Genomic DNA, 16,230 nt, shown 5'->3' on the forward strand with positions numbered 1-16,230 from the left:
ATTTAAAAAGTCATGCAAAATGTTTTGAACCAATGTTATCTCAAATAGTTCACATTTTCTTTTATAAAAAAAACCCCAGACATATTGTGTAATAACAATAAAAAATATATTTACACCATTTAAAGCTCCATTAAACATATATTCATAATAACAGCACTTAACCTCAGACATACATGTAGTGTAAAGACACTTTGTCAAAATAAAGAATAAATGGACAATGTGATTGTTTCACTAACCTCAGTAGGTCCAACGGGAATCGTGTACACAAATGACCTGTATAGGAACCTGTATAGTTTTGTAGTGCTATTTCAGTGGCATAAACAAAGTGGAAAAAAAAATGAGCAAAATTTTTCTCATAAAGCTAAAGATTTTATATAGGTCATAATAAAATTTAATTTATAAACATGAAGGTATTTCTAATATCATTTCTAACAATGATGTATGTCAAAATTCTTGTTATGTTTTTTTTTTTTTAGGAACTCAGTCTTTAGTTGTAATAAATATATAGAACTTTTGGATATACTTATGGTCATTAAAGAGTCGGGCATGACATGGCCTGAATTGTGCTGATGTGCCAAAAAAAACTAAAACTAAACTATTAGAGTCTAATTGTCTGACAATTTTGAATCGTATAATATAATGATAAATGATTTTTCTCTTCAAAAGAAAATGAAATTGTGTGTGCATTTGAACAAATAAATTCAGTGTTTCCCAGAAATGTACAATACATTAGCTGACTTTGAAAAAAAACTTGCCCAGTTCAAACATAACAAAAATACCTGCCCGTGGCATGTCAACGAGTTTGTGTTTTATTTATTAACAGTTTCAAGGAATAATAAAATGCTAGTCCGTTTTACTTTCAACCAAATCATATTTTCCCTTCACATAAAACATGGTCAAATATTTAAATATCAATTTTATACCACCTTAAGTTGATCAACATTTTGTAACATAAAAGTAAGTACATAAAAAAATGTGTATTCCAAAAACTTTTAACACAGAAGCATTCTTCAATACTTAGTAATTCTTTAAAAGTGTTATGCATTACCATTTATTTGCTAGATTCGAACTATAAAAATAATCTTTAAAAAAAAATTTGACACAATGAAACATTAATGTGTCTATTTGACTTTTTCATAATTTGTTTTTAATTAAATATCTTGTTTAGATTGACTTGATGCTTAAAATTATGTTCAAAACCAGTAATATAATGTTTTGCTTTACATGAATGTACAAAGATGAACATTAAAGTGAATGTGTAGAAACAATAATACACTTATAACAATAATGCTTTTTAATATGTGACCACAGCTTACTTTTCATAACTATTCATGTAGTTCATACTTAATATGATTCGTGTACATATAGATTAACCTGCGTACATACAAGAGATTTACCTTGCTGGGAAAGCAAAAGTAATAAGCACCAACAAATTTTTACATAAATATTTGAATTCAAGACAAAAAAAAGAATACATTGTCTTTGCTCATAAACAGAAATAGGTAGCCAGTTCATGTAAACATTTGTTTTAAGCAAACAATGGACAATTAAACCAATTTGTCTAAATGTTTACAAAGACTTACCATAAAAAAATGAAAATCTTAGCGTAAGAATCACCAGTAAACAAAACTGATACATTTAATCAACTCTAAAAAGGGTTTAAAAAACTGAAACCATATAAAAAAAAACCAAAAAGGTGACATTTCAGCATAAAAAAATAATATTTTTATCTTTTTATAATTTTTAAATTTAAAAAACATTACATTTTTATTGCAAGTTTTAGATTTATTGGAAGGTTTCTATTCTTCTTAGGTTAAATAAATAATGATCAAACCTGCAGTTGTCTTGTGCTACATGTTCATTAGGTACCAGAGTATATTGCAAACTAATAAACAATTTTAGTACTGGTTTTATCTGCAACTTGTTAGCTATATTTTTTTTTTGGTGAAAATATGCTATTAACTAAAGTTAAAGTTTATTTTAGAAAGAGTCAAATCAAGACAAAACAGTACAAATACAAATACAGTAAATACCTTCTTTAAAAAAATGCATTGCAGTATTTGCAGTTTTCCGTTATTTTTAGTTGTTAGGCTTACTAAATTTGTTTAGACTAATTTATTGAAGAAAATGAAGCGTGGCATCTGATTTATTATGGAATGGATTTTTCAAAATACATAATTTAGCTATTGCAGAAATTCAATACACATTTTTTTTTTGTTGGGAAGAAAATCACAACTTGAAGAATAATTACGCTATGTTAAACCTTTTGGCAGGATTCACAGCAAAGTTTTCTGTAGTAACTGTAAGAACAAAGTCTTGCTTGAGTCACCATTAAACAGTTTTGAAAGTTATCCTTGCAACTCTTATCTAGTAGGGAAGAATATTTAAATAGTGAAAGCCAATGAACAGAACTAAATAAACTCAACTCATAATTTTCTCTAATGACATTAACTTTACGACTAGTATATTTTTAAAAAGCAATTAACATAATGTGGTTTTTTTTTGCTGCTGAGAAAATATTTCTCACAAATTTAAGTGATCCTTAATAATAACAATATGCTTTACATGAACATTGGAAAGGAAGATTGCTTTACAACTTAAGATTTTACAGAGAATTGCGCACAAAAAAAATAAAATATATATATATATACAGGATGACTGCCTGGCCATGTGGTTTAACATCTGGATTATTATTTCAATGGTCCCAGGTTTGAACCCAGCCCAAACACCATCCTCCCCCCTCCCCCGATTTCTGGAGGAGGTTTGGGCTAGGATGTAATAATCTTCAACTCTGAAGGAGCATCCGAAACATGCAAAACAAAGAAAACAAAGTCAAGCATTTGAAAATGGGGTATACAGAACTTAGTTATTTCATAATTCATATAGTAATGATTTAATTACCATGTTTTCTGATTGGAAATGGTTTGTTGAGATTCTGAGCTTGACCTCTGTAGCGGACCCTTCTATCATCCTCTAAGAGACTATCCTCAATCTTTCTTTCTCCATGCTGTGGAGTTTCTCTTGTAGAATTGGTGATTCCTATAGGTAGAAATGATAAATAAAAACATGAAATAAAATACAATGAGTATCGCAAAAACAAAATGAATATGTTAAAACAAGATTGTTTTGATGCATTTGCATTTAGCACCAATATTTATATTTAACACTTGTTTTCATATTTATAAAACATTAGAATCCAATCACATTCTTTCAGCAAAATTAAAATATTGTGACCAAACTTATAAAGAGACTAAAACTTGCATTAGTGTCAGCTTAAAATGTTGATTAACAATATACCATGTCATTAATAAGTCTATAGTACAGCGGCTGAGTAGTAAAAGCAGTTGGTTTCTGCACTGAGAGGTGGGATTTTGAATTTCAGGATTTTTAGGCCGCCCCTGAGTCCACCCAATTTTAATGGGTACCTGACTTTGGTTGAGGAATGTTAGGACTGTTGGTTATTGTGCTGGCCAGATGACACTCGTTAACCATCAGCCATAGAAACAGATGACCTACACATAATCTGCCCAATAGATCACAAGGTCTGAAAGGGGTAATTTTTTTTTACATTATCTTTCTTAAACAAGTTCCTTTATTTTTTTTTTTTACATAAAACATTGTTAAAAAATATTTCAACATACCTGGTCTCAAGCTTTTTGGGGAAATATCTTTGGGCTGTGAACACACTGGTGCTGAGCATGTTTCTTGCACTGCAGGCCGTAATAATGGATCACAACTATCTGACACTCTTTTGTTATCTTCAACACAACGAACTTCTCTGGTACGGTACGCTTCCCCACATGTTGCTGAGCACTTTTAATGTAGAAGTTCAATTTAATATTACGTCTACCATTGAACTAAACCACAGCATTTGAAATCATTGCATAAATAGTTTCATAATGCTATCATTTCTTAACATTCTAAACTAAGAGCACATAAGACAGTATATAATAAAGTGTCAATCCGACTAATTTATAAATAATATATTAAGTATATTCAATTAAAGTACATATATATCTAGACCAGTGGTGCCCAACCTTATACGGCCTGCGGGCCATTTTAATTTCCGACACTCGTGTCGCGGGCCACATTAACGAAAGATAAAAAAAAGAAATAGAGACTAAAACATTTTAAATAGTTTTATCACAATCCCATGTATGCTGTAGATCTACTTACACCCATAAGTCAATATGTAACAATGGTTTCAGGCGTCTTGTAACTGAAAGTTTTTCTACTAAATTAAGTTCTAGTAAACATTGTGATCATACCCAGCAATTGTTTTCGCATATGTGCAAAGTTTATGAGGACATCAATGCGTAGAAATCTATTGTCTATATTGCTCGAAATTTCTCAAGCAGGGAAGTCTGGCTTTGTAAGTCAATCAGTTCCATTTGGTGTCACTCCTCAGCGGCAATAGAAATGATTTCGAAATCTGCTGCTCTGTCATTTAGTTTTGAATTTGGATTTTCACTATCTTTCACTCATTTTGCAATTTTTATGTCAGAAAAGCTGAAAGCTACAACTGTTGCTTTTTTCTGGACGAGTTTATTCCATCTCTGCCAGCAATCAACTTTTTATGCTTCGTTTCTCTTCTTAAAATGTGAGCAACTCTGTAGCCTCTATTACAGCCGACTCATTTCTTGATTTCTTGGTCAATAGTTTCGCCAATCGCAAAACTCTACTCAACTTTTGACGTAACTTTCCAATTTATTCTTTGCGGCTCAAGACAACAATGCCTCAATATTTTTGTAATGGTTTGTTTTAGAATGCATTTTATGTTATTTGTACTTAAAAACATAAATGTACATATCACACATATTGACTTATTATGTTCCACAAACAAAATAAAGATCTGTCCACTTGTCCTGAAAGTTTCAACTTCCAATTTTCGTTTCTTCGACCATCCCATTACAATAACGAACAAATGTTACATGGAACGGCACCAATCATGTTGGTGTCAGAAGAACACGAATCACAATGATGCAGAAAAGATGAGCTGTGTTATACTCATGAGATGTCAAGGACACGGCTAGCTCAAGACAGCCGTGGAACTATCCAAGACTCTAAAACAACTGTTAATTCTTGTCGCCAAAAAAACAACAACTTGTGTTCGTATAGAAAAAAAATAAATTAACGTGACTACTACAAGAAGAAAAATTAGAATGAAATCCATCAAAGAAAAAAGTGAATCCTAACATAGAAAATACATTTTTCAACCTTTTTAATTTTTTTCTATTTCCTATCTTTTTGTGCCGATGTTTTGGCGGGCCGGTCTAAACTACGTCGCGGGCCGGATCTGGCCCGCGGGCCGTAGTTTGGGCATCACTGATCTAGACTAACTAGTTTTGAAACATATGTATGAATTAACTCTTTATATATATAGTTATATAGTTCGTCCATCGTGGTTCGATAATGACCACTTTGTCATCCAGGGGGCTGAGGGCTTTGCGCTGGGGTTTTATGCCTCCTCATGTGGCTGGTGAGACCTATGTGAGCCCGGAATGTTCGGCCGCACACTGGGCAGAATTAACTCTTTAAACAAGTGAACAATATGTATTTGCTAGGTTTTAATATTAAAGTGGGAAAGTGAATTTACTTAAGTCAACATATGTACCCCATATATTTTATTCATTTAAATATTTACTTCTCCTAATGTTTGATAACTTGATCTCGATCTAAATATGTATAGTAATCTTTTTAATCAAACTTTTTTAAAAGTTACCATTTTACTTTTTTTTTTTTTACCTCTGACCAAGGAGAGGCGTACCACTTGGCATTACAGTTTGTATTGACACAAGGTTCCTCTGTCTTTGGCTTATGCCTGAGGTTGCATTCTTCATTCTTGACAATATTCATAGAAGATTGCAGGTTCTGAATACATACAACCTGACGAACCATTTTACCACTGCCACATTCAGCAGAACACTGCAAAAAGGAAACAGTCTCGTTTTAGATCTACACACTGACATCTTTTTTTGTGTGTGTTATAACATAAAATCTAATTATTGATATAAAAGTTTGTTCTTGATTTACCTTACTCCATTGCCCAACAAACCATGTGCCTTGACAATATTTATTCAGGGGACACGACTCCTCCATAATTGGTAAATCTGGCTTGTTACACGTAGATGAAGGCACGATGCTCCCCCTTTTGTTTAAACAAATAGCTGAACGAACTCGCCTGTCTGTTTCACAAGTGTCTGAGCACTAGAGTAAAAGTAGTATAGATTTAGCTCCAATTAAGTCAACACTTAAAAGTCAATTCACAGATCCAGAATGTGTCAATGTTACCGCTAAAGTGCAAAAATCCGCTATTCTGCAGATTATCAAGCTATTGTTCAGATGAACTAGGGTAATCCGTTAATGTGTGGAAAATAGAAAATTTCTCATAGTACCTAAATAATGTCGTAATTACCTAGATGAATTTCGTACTAAGCACTGAAAAATACTATTTTTAGTAGTGTTATTTAAATATTTTATAGACATCTAAAGAGAAAACTGATACAATCAAACAATCAACAATTAGCCTAATCCACAACCAATTAAAGAACTTTTATACAAAAATCAGAATAAAAAAAATATTTCTATTATGGAAAAGCATTTGTAAAATATATGAATAAATAATGTGTAGATTGGTAACACTTTGAATTACATAGCAATTGCTTTGTGCGACAAGCACATCTATTTGTAGTAGCCTACATTTAGATTTGCATTCACATTTCTGAAATCCTGACTATATGAATTATGTTATTTTGTTGCTGCTTAAAGTAAAAAAATATTAATACGGCAAGAATATGATCCATAATAATTAGTATTCTCTCTTTGCAAACACCGAATTCAGAATTTGCATACAATTGTTTTAAAATTCCGCTTTCAGTACCAGATTTACGAACGCCATCCTCGATAAAGGTTCAGTTTTACTAAAAAAACAAAACAACCACAGCTTAATTCGACCGGTATTATTTTTTAGCTTTATCAACTTCTGGTATTTTAATTCTCACAGTGTCACACCTTCATCGACGTTCGGGAGTCTTGCATTAGAAACTGCTCACATTTTTCTTTGCTTGCTTTTTGGCCTCATCACGCTGTATTATCTGATCCATATTTTTATTTTGCACTGTATATTCTGACTATACCCTTTCTCTTTAGCATCTGTTGGCCCACCACTGACGTAAACAAACACGATATCCACTTGTGAGCACCTGATGGCTGCTTTTCATCATACAATACTAGAGAAACTTTCTCAACCTTAATTGTAGGGAAGCCGTTACTGTGCACATACCTAGGTAAAATGCGAAAATCAGTTAATTTGCAGATTAGCTAGGTAGGCCTAATGTGCACATTTACGGATTACGGTCTTTGGTCTTTAATGGCAATATCAATATCAACTATAAAGGTTTAAAACTATTTAAACGGTACATGGGTGGATAAGACTATCATTATCATTATTTGTTCAATCACTGTAGGGAAATATTTATAATTATGTTTGCGATGGAGATTCCCAGTGCTGGATTTGTCTAGAAGTAAGATAAGCTAGAGCTTAGGCCCCCCCCCCCAACTTAACCTAGAGCTTAGCCCCCCCCCCCTTTCTTGGAAGCCTCCCTCAAAACGTTTCATGGAATAGTTTTAATCAATCAAAGTAAAAATGATTGATATAGTAAACAACAAGGGCGTTGCCAGTGGGAGAGTTTGATTTATAAAGGGCACCATATCTCAAATAGACTAGGGCCTTAGCAAGTCTAAATCCAGACCAAAATGGCAGCAAATTGGTCAAATAAAGGTGATTAATGAAATGATGGGAATTTTTTTTTCTTTTACTCTATTATTTGAGTCTTAAACGTTTACAGCTATTTGTGGCTTTGGAATAATATCATGAGAAGTTGACATATATGTATAGGTGGCTTTGCACTTTATTCTATGCTATACATTTCTCTTTATTGTGATGGAAATGATTGCTACATTCATAGTAGGATCACTAAAGACTTTTTAATGTCATATATGGTGTCCTGAGTGTTGCAGAACTTTGTACATATACTGAAATCTAGTTAACAAAAAACGTTTTTTTCTGGAAACGAATACATTAAGCACATCTTAAACTAATCCAAACTGAGAAGTTATATTCTATGTATGTGATTACCTCCCCTGACCAGTCAGTTAGCCACCACTGTGCCGCCGATGAGCAGGGCTGAGTGTTACATCGCTCAAAATATTTGGGTGCTGCTTCAGTACAGTGGCTGGCGGGAATTTCATTTTCCAGCTTATCAACACATTGAACACTTCTCGTTCTATCGCCTCCTCCACAAACTTTAGTGCACTTTAGGATAGAGTAAGAAATAGTAGTAGGCCTATAAGTTTCTTTTTTGTACTGCATATTCATTTACAACATAAAGTCTTTTTTATACTTTGCATTCAAGACCTAGATCAAAATAACAAATGATCTATTGAATTTATAGGAAACTAAAACTACACTAATTATGAACAGAAAGTAACATAATATATCTATTATTATCTGATTCATTAATAACATAATTTTAATATCATTATAGATTTATCAAAGAAAATAGGCTTGTTAGTTTTCCCTCCAAAATCTTGAAATGGCGGCGTCGTTTTTTTTTTTTTAAATGTGCTAAACTATATTGAAAACAATATAGGCCTACGTCTATATTAAAAATAAATAATGTAAACCCTCAATTGAAGTTTAGTTTCATAACTTAATGATTTAATAGATCTTGTACACCAGTGGCGTAGCTAGGGTGGGGGAGGAGGGGGGGGGAGAATTTGAAAATCCAAATGAGTGTTTTTTAATTTAGAAATTAAATATTACTAAAAGTGCAGGAGCCCCCAAAGAGGTCAAGCCCCCCCCGGGCACCCAAACGATGGAAAATTCCTAGCTACGCCCCTGTTGTATACCTCACTCCATGGCCCAGTCTTCCACTGAGAGCAGAAGTCCGTCTCGCACTGTTGGGACACAGCTGGTTTGGTGCCCAATCCACACTGGTCCGCTGAGACCTTCAAAGTCAAAAAGGCTGAGAACCTCTGCTGGCATTCTACAATCCTGGTTTGAGTGCCTGATCCACATGTCACGCTGCACTCAGACCACTCTTTGGCCTCCCAACTAAATAAACCCAACAGAGAAATAAACACTTAGACTGCAGATATTAATACATATACTATATATAGCATTAAAAACAACAACAACACACATTTGAAATACAGTACTTGAAAACATCTTTCTTTAAAAATCATACTCAGAGTCAGCTCTGACTGCACGCTTCAATCATTGGTTAGCTTTTATTGCTCATTCATTTCGTCCTAGGGTGTGTAGCGCTTGACTTCCAAACCGAGGGGTCCAGGGTTCGAATGCGGGAATTTTTAATTGCGAGATCTTTAGGGCGCCCCCGAGGTCACACAGCTCTAATGAGTATCTGATATTAGATAGGGAAAAGTAAAGGTGGTTGGTCGTTGTGCTGGTTAAATGACACCCTTGAAAATCGTGGGCCACAGAAACATGACCTTGAAATAAACTGCCCTATAGATCGTAAGGTCTGAAAGGGGAACTTGTAAACAACAGAAAACCACTTTGTGATATTCAGTTCTCAGTTCTAGTCATTGAACATTCAGATCAATAAAAGTCTACTATTGAATCATAAGGAGATGTGGAGGCCTTCGTCTTGTCTAATGGAAACAAATACTAGACACTATCTGGATTCTAGTAAACGAAACGATATTGAAAATGAAGGATTCCATGAGACCTACGCTGGTTCGCAAGGCTGTGTATTACATTGTACCGTTTGGATCTTGGGTTTCAGGTGTTCTAAGCAGTTTTCTGGAGTTACCACAACTTGGGTTCGACTGGATACTGATACACATACTATATTTGGTCTCTGTGCACCTAAAGCAGACAAATTAAGCATGTTAAATAATCTACAGCCAGTAACAAAAGTTACAAGAAAAATAATTTAATTAGAGAACTAAAGACCACAAATAAAATAAAATGATAAAATAGATTTTTGGACAATTGTACATAATTTATTCTTTCAAATATTTGTGAAAATTGGCAGAGCGCTGTCTATTGATCTTTATTGATTTGTCTATTGATCAATTGAGTAGTACAAAGGTAAAACATTCTTCGTAGGGCTGTTTTTTTTTTTTATATTAGCGAAACAAAGTTCTAACAGGTTCATATTCTCAAAAAAAAGAAAGTGTTTACAGTATGAAAAAAAAACATTTTAAGTTTTTTTTATTTCTTAGGGATGCAGACAATTGTTGCTCTCTATAAATTTTAGCCTGGCACCGCCCCGTCTTCAGCTAAGTGCGATCTATAAGGTGTAGCATTGTTATCGATACCCTACCTCCTCCACATGTATGGGTGCAGTCGGTGAAACCTGAAATTTTCCACCTATATAGATTGCTTCCGTGACCTCTGACTTGTCCCAGAGATTGACTTGTATTTATTTCATTTGAGCTGCTACTTCTTTCAAAATGTTCAGCCTGACAAAGAATTAAAATATAAAACTTTTCGTATGCATCATTATTGAGAAGTGTTGAGTTTGGCTTCCCAGTGTAATATTTAAGTGAATCTATGCAGTGATATCGTCAAGACTTTGCTTCTTTAAGGTGTCAAGAACAAATGTATATTGCAAAGGCTATCCTACGTAACATGGAGACTTTGGATCAAAGTGAAAAGTTTTTTTGTTTTTTTTTTAAATTATTATACCATCCACCCCCCACCCCCCAAAAAAAACCAACAACAACAACTATCATCACTAGAAGCTCTCTAAGCTCCACACTAATGTAAATAAAGTACAATAATTTTAAAAGAAAAAAACGTAAGTACATCTCGTGACTCCAAGTTCTGCCCACTGATAGAATACGTCTGATACAGTGGTTCACCAGATAGAGATGGGGCGTTCTGATGTTGTCTCGGGTGGGCAATGTATTCTGGAGATGGCAGTTTACGAATGTTGGGGTGACCTGGTCTTGTGTGGGCCAATGGTGGGGACTGAACTCGTTCAATAATGTGGCGTCCAGGCTGAAAAGGAAAAGATTTAAATTATAAAAAACAACAACTGAAATAGTCTAAAAATTAATATTAAATATCATATTTTGGTAAAATTTATCTCAGCATAAGCTGGAATCAATCGTGATATTATGTAAATAATTACATTTTAAGTAATTAAATGCGTCAAAAGGGCGTAACACTGACACAGTATTGGACATATTGTCCTATCCTTAAAAAAGACAAGCAACATTTCCATTGTATAGTTTTTATTCGTTCAATGGCAAACATTGTGAATAAAGGAATGGGTCGTTACAGGTCAGTATTAAGAAGCAACAAATCACAGCCCTTAGTGGCCCCTTAGTCTGAAACAATGTACGGTAGTAACCTAAACTGTGGTGCATACGTACTAGAGGCTGCGTTTCACCACCAACAGTGTAGCTCATACCACGACCACCAAGAGTATGGGTTCCATACCTCGCGTTGGTGTAATTAAAGGAGTTCTGGCGAGAGGGAACTTTGCTGTGACTGGACAACGCAGAAGTTATGTCTGGCCGACCTTCGGATCTGCTGGACTAGAATGATAGAGATACCCAATCAAACTGTTGTTTTTTTTTTAGAATGTGTAATAAAGTCAATTTGTAAATATTTTTTTAATGGTAAAAAGTTTAAATTATATTTTTCTTACATCTATTTTTTCGTTGACCTTTTTTTCGGTTAAATTATTTTTTTTTGGTCTTTTTTGTTTTGTTTGGTGTTCTAACATCTTTATACTTCATCTCATTAAATTCAATAACTTTATGACATTTCAATGCTCAAATTAAGTTGATGAGCATCTATTTTTTAAATTATTAAAATAAAACAAGTTATTCCTATAAAGATTGTAACTCAGAAAATAGAATGAGCTAGGTTTAGAATGAACAAGGTTTAGAATGAGCTAGGTTTAGAATGAGCTAGGTTTAGAATGAACTAGGTTTAAAATGAACTAGATTTAGAATGAACTAGGTTTAGAATGAGCTAGGTTTAGAATGAACTAGGTTTAGAATGAGCTAGGTTTAGAATGAACTAGGTTTAGAATGAGCTAGGTTTAGAATGAGCTAGGTTTAGAATGAACTAGGTTTAGAATGAACTAGGTTTAGAATGAACTAGGTTTAGAATGAGCTAGGTTTAGAATGAACTAGGTTTAGAATGAACTAGGTTTAGAATGAGCTAGGTTTAGAATGAGCTAGGTTTAGAATGAGCTAGGCTTAGAAGGAGTCAGTTTGCTAATGTGTGAGTAACGACTTAATCATTGACCCTTGCACTCTTCAACACTTACATGGTGGCCAGTGTAATACTCTCCTTCAAACACGCGACTGGCATCCGTCAAATTGGAATGCTGCTGTCTAAGACGATGTCTTCCTTGGTGCTGAAGGAGGCTGGAGTTGTGCCGATAGAAACTATTTGGATCCGGCTGGAGTTGTCCAGATGGAGCTTGCTTATAGGTTGCTGCTCCTTCAAATGGCGTGAACGGAACATTGTTAGGAAGAATAAATGTGTAAGCTATCCCAGGATTTTTGTCATAATATAAAACCTGCAAAGTAAAATGTTATTTTATTTTAAGGCGAACGTTTCATATAAAAAAAGATACATCATAATTAATACGCTAGGAATGATACAAGAAATGCTAACTGTAGTTGAAAACAAGAAGGTTTAATTATTTGACTAAACCAACATTGATGAACTAACTTGAACTACAAGACCATCATTAGTTGGCCCATCACCGTATATGCAGTTCCCCTTGCAGTTAGACGAACCTCGATCGTAAGTAAACACAGTTCCTGCTCCACTGTACTGACCAGGTGGGCTTAGACCCCAGTAACTGTTGATTATGCCTTCATCTCGTTTCGTTTTTAATGCTGAATTCAAAAGTGGTGAATAGTAGTCATGAGGTAACATTAGTAGTAGTAGTAACATAGGTATATGAGGGAGAGAGAGAGATGGATAGATAAAGACACATGTGTATATATATATATATATATATATATATATATATAGGGGGTGTTTGATAAATACATTAAATACATTCAGCTAGTCTATCCCTAAGTAAACAAATATTTGTCACGATTTCAATTCTTTGGTTGCTGCCACTCTCTGGTGAGCTTTTGTTTCGTTTACTACTTAAAAAAAACTATGCTCTATTGAAGTCTATTCATTCATTTGGTTAATCAACTATGCTGCGCTTTGAGATCCAATTGCTTAATTATAGTGCACATTAAGATTCTTTTGCTCAACTTCGCTAACATAAGGATCTAAATGCTAAATTATGCATTACATACAGATCAAGATGTCAAATTATGCTAAACATATATTAAAGGTCTTTGGGCTAAACGATGCTGCACTTTTACATTTATTCAAAGAAATAATTCTGATTTAATAATTCCTTTCAGTAGTACGCATGCTAACATTTCTGTGAAGTCATAAATGACATTAAACCAATCGGTAAACACAAACAACTGCACTGAGTCCGATTCTTGTTGTTCGATTCTCTACTATAGCAATTAAAATACTGTCTACCGTCTATTCTATCAACATTACCCTTCTCGCCTTCTTTGATACAACCAAATTAAATTAACTCTTTCATTATACGAAAATTTAATTTCGTTATTTTCTCTAGTACATATTTTTAATACGATTACATGTGTATTCTAAATTGATGTTCGTAATAGTAGGCTCTAAACACACAGACTATAAATAGGAATAGTATATAATAATATAACCCTTTTATGAATTGATTAATAATCCCAACAACTTCACAACAAGGTTTAATCTTTAAGGTAGTGATATATCACAGACACTTGTCTAAAAGTGACAAGTCGAAGTTCAATCTATACACATAATCTAACAACAAACCGTTTGATTATCTCCCCCGTTTATATTAAATCAGTTGACAAGAAAAAAGGAGAGAGTTTCGCTGTTGACGGTTCTTGGGTTATTGCTCCTGTCTTAACAGGCAGGTTGATAAATATTGAAGTAATCCTTGTTAACGCCTTTTTATGACTAGGACATAAAAGACCGTGCCGAACCTTTGACTTATACTTTCAAGTAGTTGTATAATTGTCTTTGTCTTTGTTGAATGTTTGCTTGTGTAATTCACTTCGTAAATAGTTTAAATCTATCTATCTATCTATCTATCTATCTATCTATCTATCTATCTATCTATCTATCTATCTATCTATCTATCTATCTATCTGTCTGTCTGTCTGTCTGTCTGTCTGTCTGTCTGTCTGTCTGTCTGTCTGTCTATCTATCTATCTATCTATCTATCTATCTATCTATCTATCTATCTATCTATCTGTCTGTCTGTCTGTCTGTCTGTCTGTCTATCTATCTATCTATCTATCTATCTATCTATCTATCTATCTATCTATCTATAATCTATCAGAGGTAATCTGATCATTTTTTGGGTGGACGCTGTGCTGGAAGCATTATTTCATGGTAGGCAACACACGTCAATAACTATTATTTTTCCCTCTAAGATACAAATGATATAGTTGTGTTAAATAAAAACAAAAAACAAACAGTACCTGTTTTTTTGAAAAAGGTATAGACTTTATAATAGAAACATAATCCAGTTTTCTTATAAGTTAATACTTTGTAAATATTTTACAACGCAAGATTTTTTTCCAATACTTCACTTAGGGCCTGAATACAGACTGAATTGCTTTAAAAAATTATATTTGACTTGTAAATAATATTAAAAGTGAAGGTCTAAAAACTTGTATAAATGTTAATAAATTTAACTGATTCATCCCATTACCCAAAACAGAAAGCTCTTTTTGGATCATTTTTAAATCTTCTTATTTTATACATTATAGACAAACGAAAATAATCACATCCTACGCGTATCAAAGTGTTAATCTAGTCATGCATGTTAATGAGTGACTTTAACTCTACTAAGTCATTAGTTCTCCTGGCCGATTCACGCTTTAAAATCCATGCTCTACTGACACCAGAAACGAAAGAGCAATTATACAAATTTCTCTTAGCATATAGAAGAAGAAATGTGCTTTTACCTTTCGTCCTCAGTATTTTATTATGCTATCTTATTTGTATTTATAAGTTATGTGTTTTGTGTATTATTGCTTCTTAACTTTATTAGTATTCTGTCCAAGAATGTTTAGTAATTTTTATTAAGGGTCTTTCTCTAGTCAAATGTGAAATTCACTTTTTATAAATTTAACGCCCTTGGATTGCGTCTAAATCTTGAGAGGAATAGGCTATAGCCATGGTTTAAAATCATGGCGACAATGTAAAGATCCCTGAAACGTTTGTCTCTCAACAAATTTTATATATTTGTATTAGTGAGGAGAATAGTTGATTTCCCTTTTTTTGTCAACGTTTTGTTTTGACTTATGTGGTGTCAGAAGTGAAACATCAATTATTTACATCAGCAACGTAAAAAGTTCAATTTAAAACATGACTTGCATTCATACGTTTCTGTATAAGGGTTCATCGTAACTAAATTCCAGATTGCGCATACAGCACTCTATTCTAAACAATCAAAGGTCAAAGATTTCTAGTTGCCGGGTTGCAGAGATCATATTCTCTGGAAGTTCTTTGTGCTGTTAACATTTTGAATGTGTATTTGTGCACTGACGGGCAATAATAAAACAAAGTCTAGAGAAAAGATGGGGAATGTTTACATATTTGTTAAATGGTTTATTTCTTGTGCAGGAAGTACAAGGACTTCAGGTCTCGTTTATCTCCTCTCTTTTTGTTTGTTTGTTTCTTTCTTAATGGTTTCATTAGAGACCTGGGAGGTCAGAATAAAGAATGCACAGGAGAAAAGAAAAAAAAAGTTTGTCGGTCTATAATCGGCAATAAAAGAAAAGCGAAATGCTCGTTTCTTATTAGGACAGCAGTTAGAGTTAGGGCTATGGGTTAGGGTTAGGGTTATGGGTTAGGGTTAGGGCTATGGGTTAGGGTTAGGGCTATGGGTTAGGGTTATGGAAGATATTCAAGTTGGTAAAAAGTGTGGCATAGACATAGATGGAAGAATGATGACCTATCATCCGCTAGACTTTAGATAACAATTCATTTTATCCCAAATGTCTCTCAAGTTGTGACATAAAATGCCACTGTTTTACAATATTAATAAATGTAGTTGACAAGGTCAAAGGTTGTTTTTTTTTCTATTCATTATCAATCAAACTATTTCATATGAAGAATGCATGACATGAAGTTGACAA

The 16,230-nt window shown here is 33.6% G+C and overlaps 1 protein-coding gene across 3 annotated transcripts in view; it reads right to left on the minus strand.

Annotated features, from left to right (window-relative positions):
* Positions 1–66: 66 nt before the first annotated feature.
* The window catches only part of LOC106078405 (thrombospondin type-1 domain-containing protein 4-like), a 42,678-nt gene continuing 26,514 nt past the window's right edge, over positions 67–16,230 (minus strand). For 2 of the 3 annotated variants that reach the window (XM_056029719.1, XM_056029724.1), the window contains exons 3-15: positions 12,728–12,897; positions 12,318–12,572; positions 11,410–11,574; positions 10,838–11,032; positions 10,353–10,491; positions 9,757–9,892; positions 8,911–9,115; positions 8,138–8,314; positions 6,034–6,207; positions 5,746–5,925; positions 3,642–3,813; positions 2,902–3,039; positions 67–2,367 (exon numbers count right to left, since the gene is read on the minus strand). In XM_056029719.1, the coding sequence (XP_055885694.1) occupies positions 2,258–2,367; positions 2,902–3,039; positions 3,642–3,813; positions 5,746–5,925; positions 6,034–6,207; positions 8,138–8,314; positions 8,911–9,115; positions 9,757–9,892; positions 10,353–10,491; positions 10,838–11,032; positions 11,410–11,574; positions 12,318–12,572; positions 12,728–12,897 (2,216 nt within the window). In that variant the 3' untranslated portion in view covers positions 67–2,257. The remainder of the gene's footprint in view (positions 2,368–2,901; positions 3,040–3,641; positions 3,814–5,745; positions 5,926–6,033; positions 6,208–8,137; positions 8,315–8,910; positions 9,116–9,756; positions 9,893–10,352; positions 10,492–10,837; positions 11,033–11,409; positions 11,575–12,317; positions 12,573–12,727; positions 12,898–16,230) is intronic. The other variant, XM_056029730.1, reaches the window with a different exon arrangement.

The sequence above is a fragment of the Biomphalaria glabrata genome, chromosome 1, assembly GCF_947242115.1.
Source record: "Biomphalaria glabrata chromosome 1, xgBioGlab47.1, whole genome shotgun sequence".
Lineage (NCBI taxonomy): Eukaryota > Metazoa > Mollusca > Gastropoda > Planorbidae > Biomphalaria > Biomphalaria glabrata.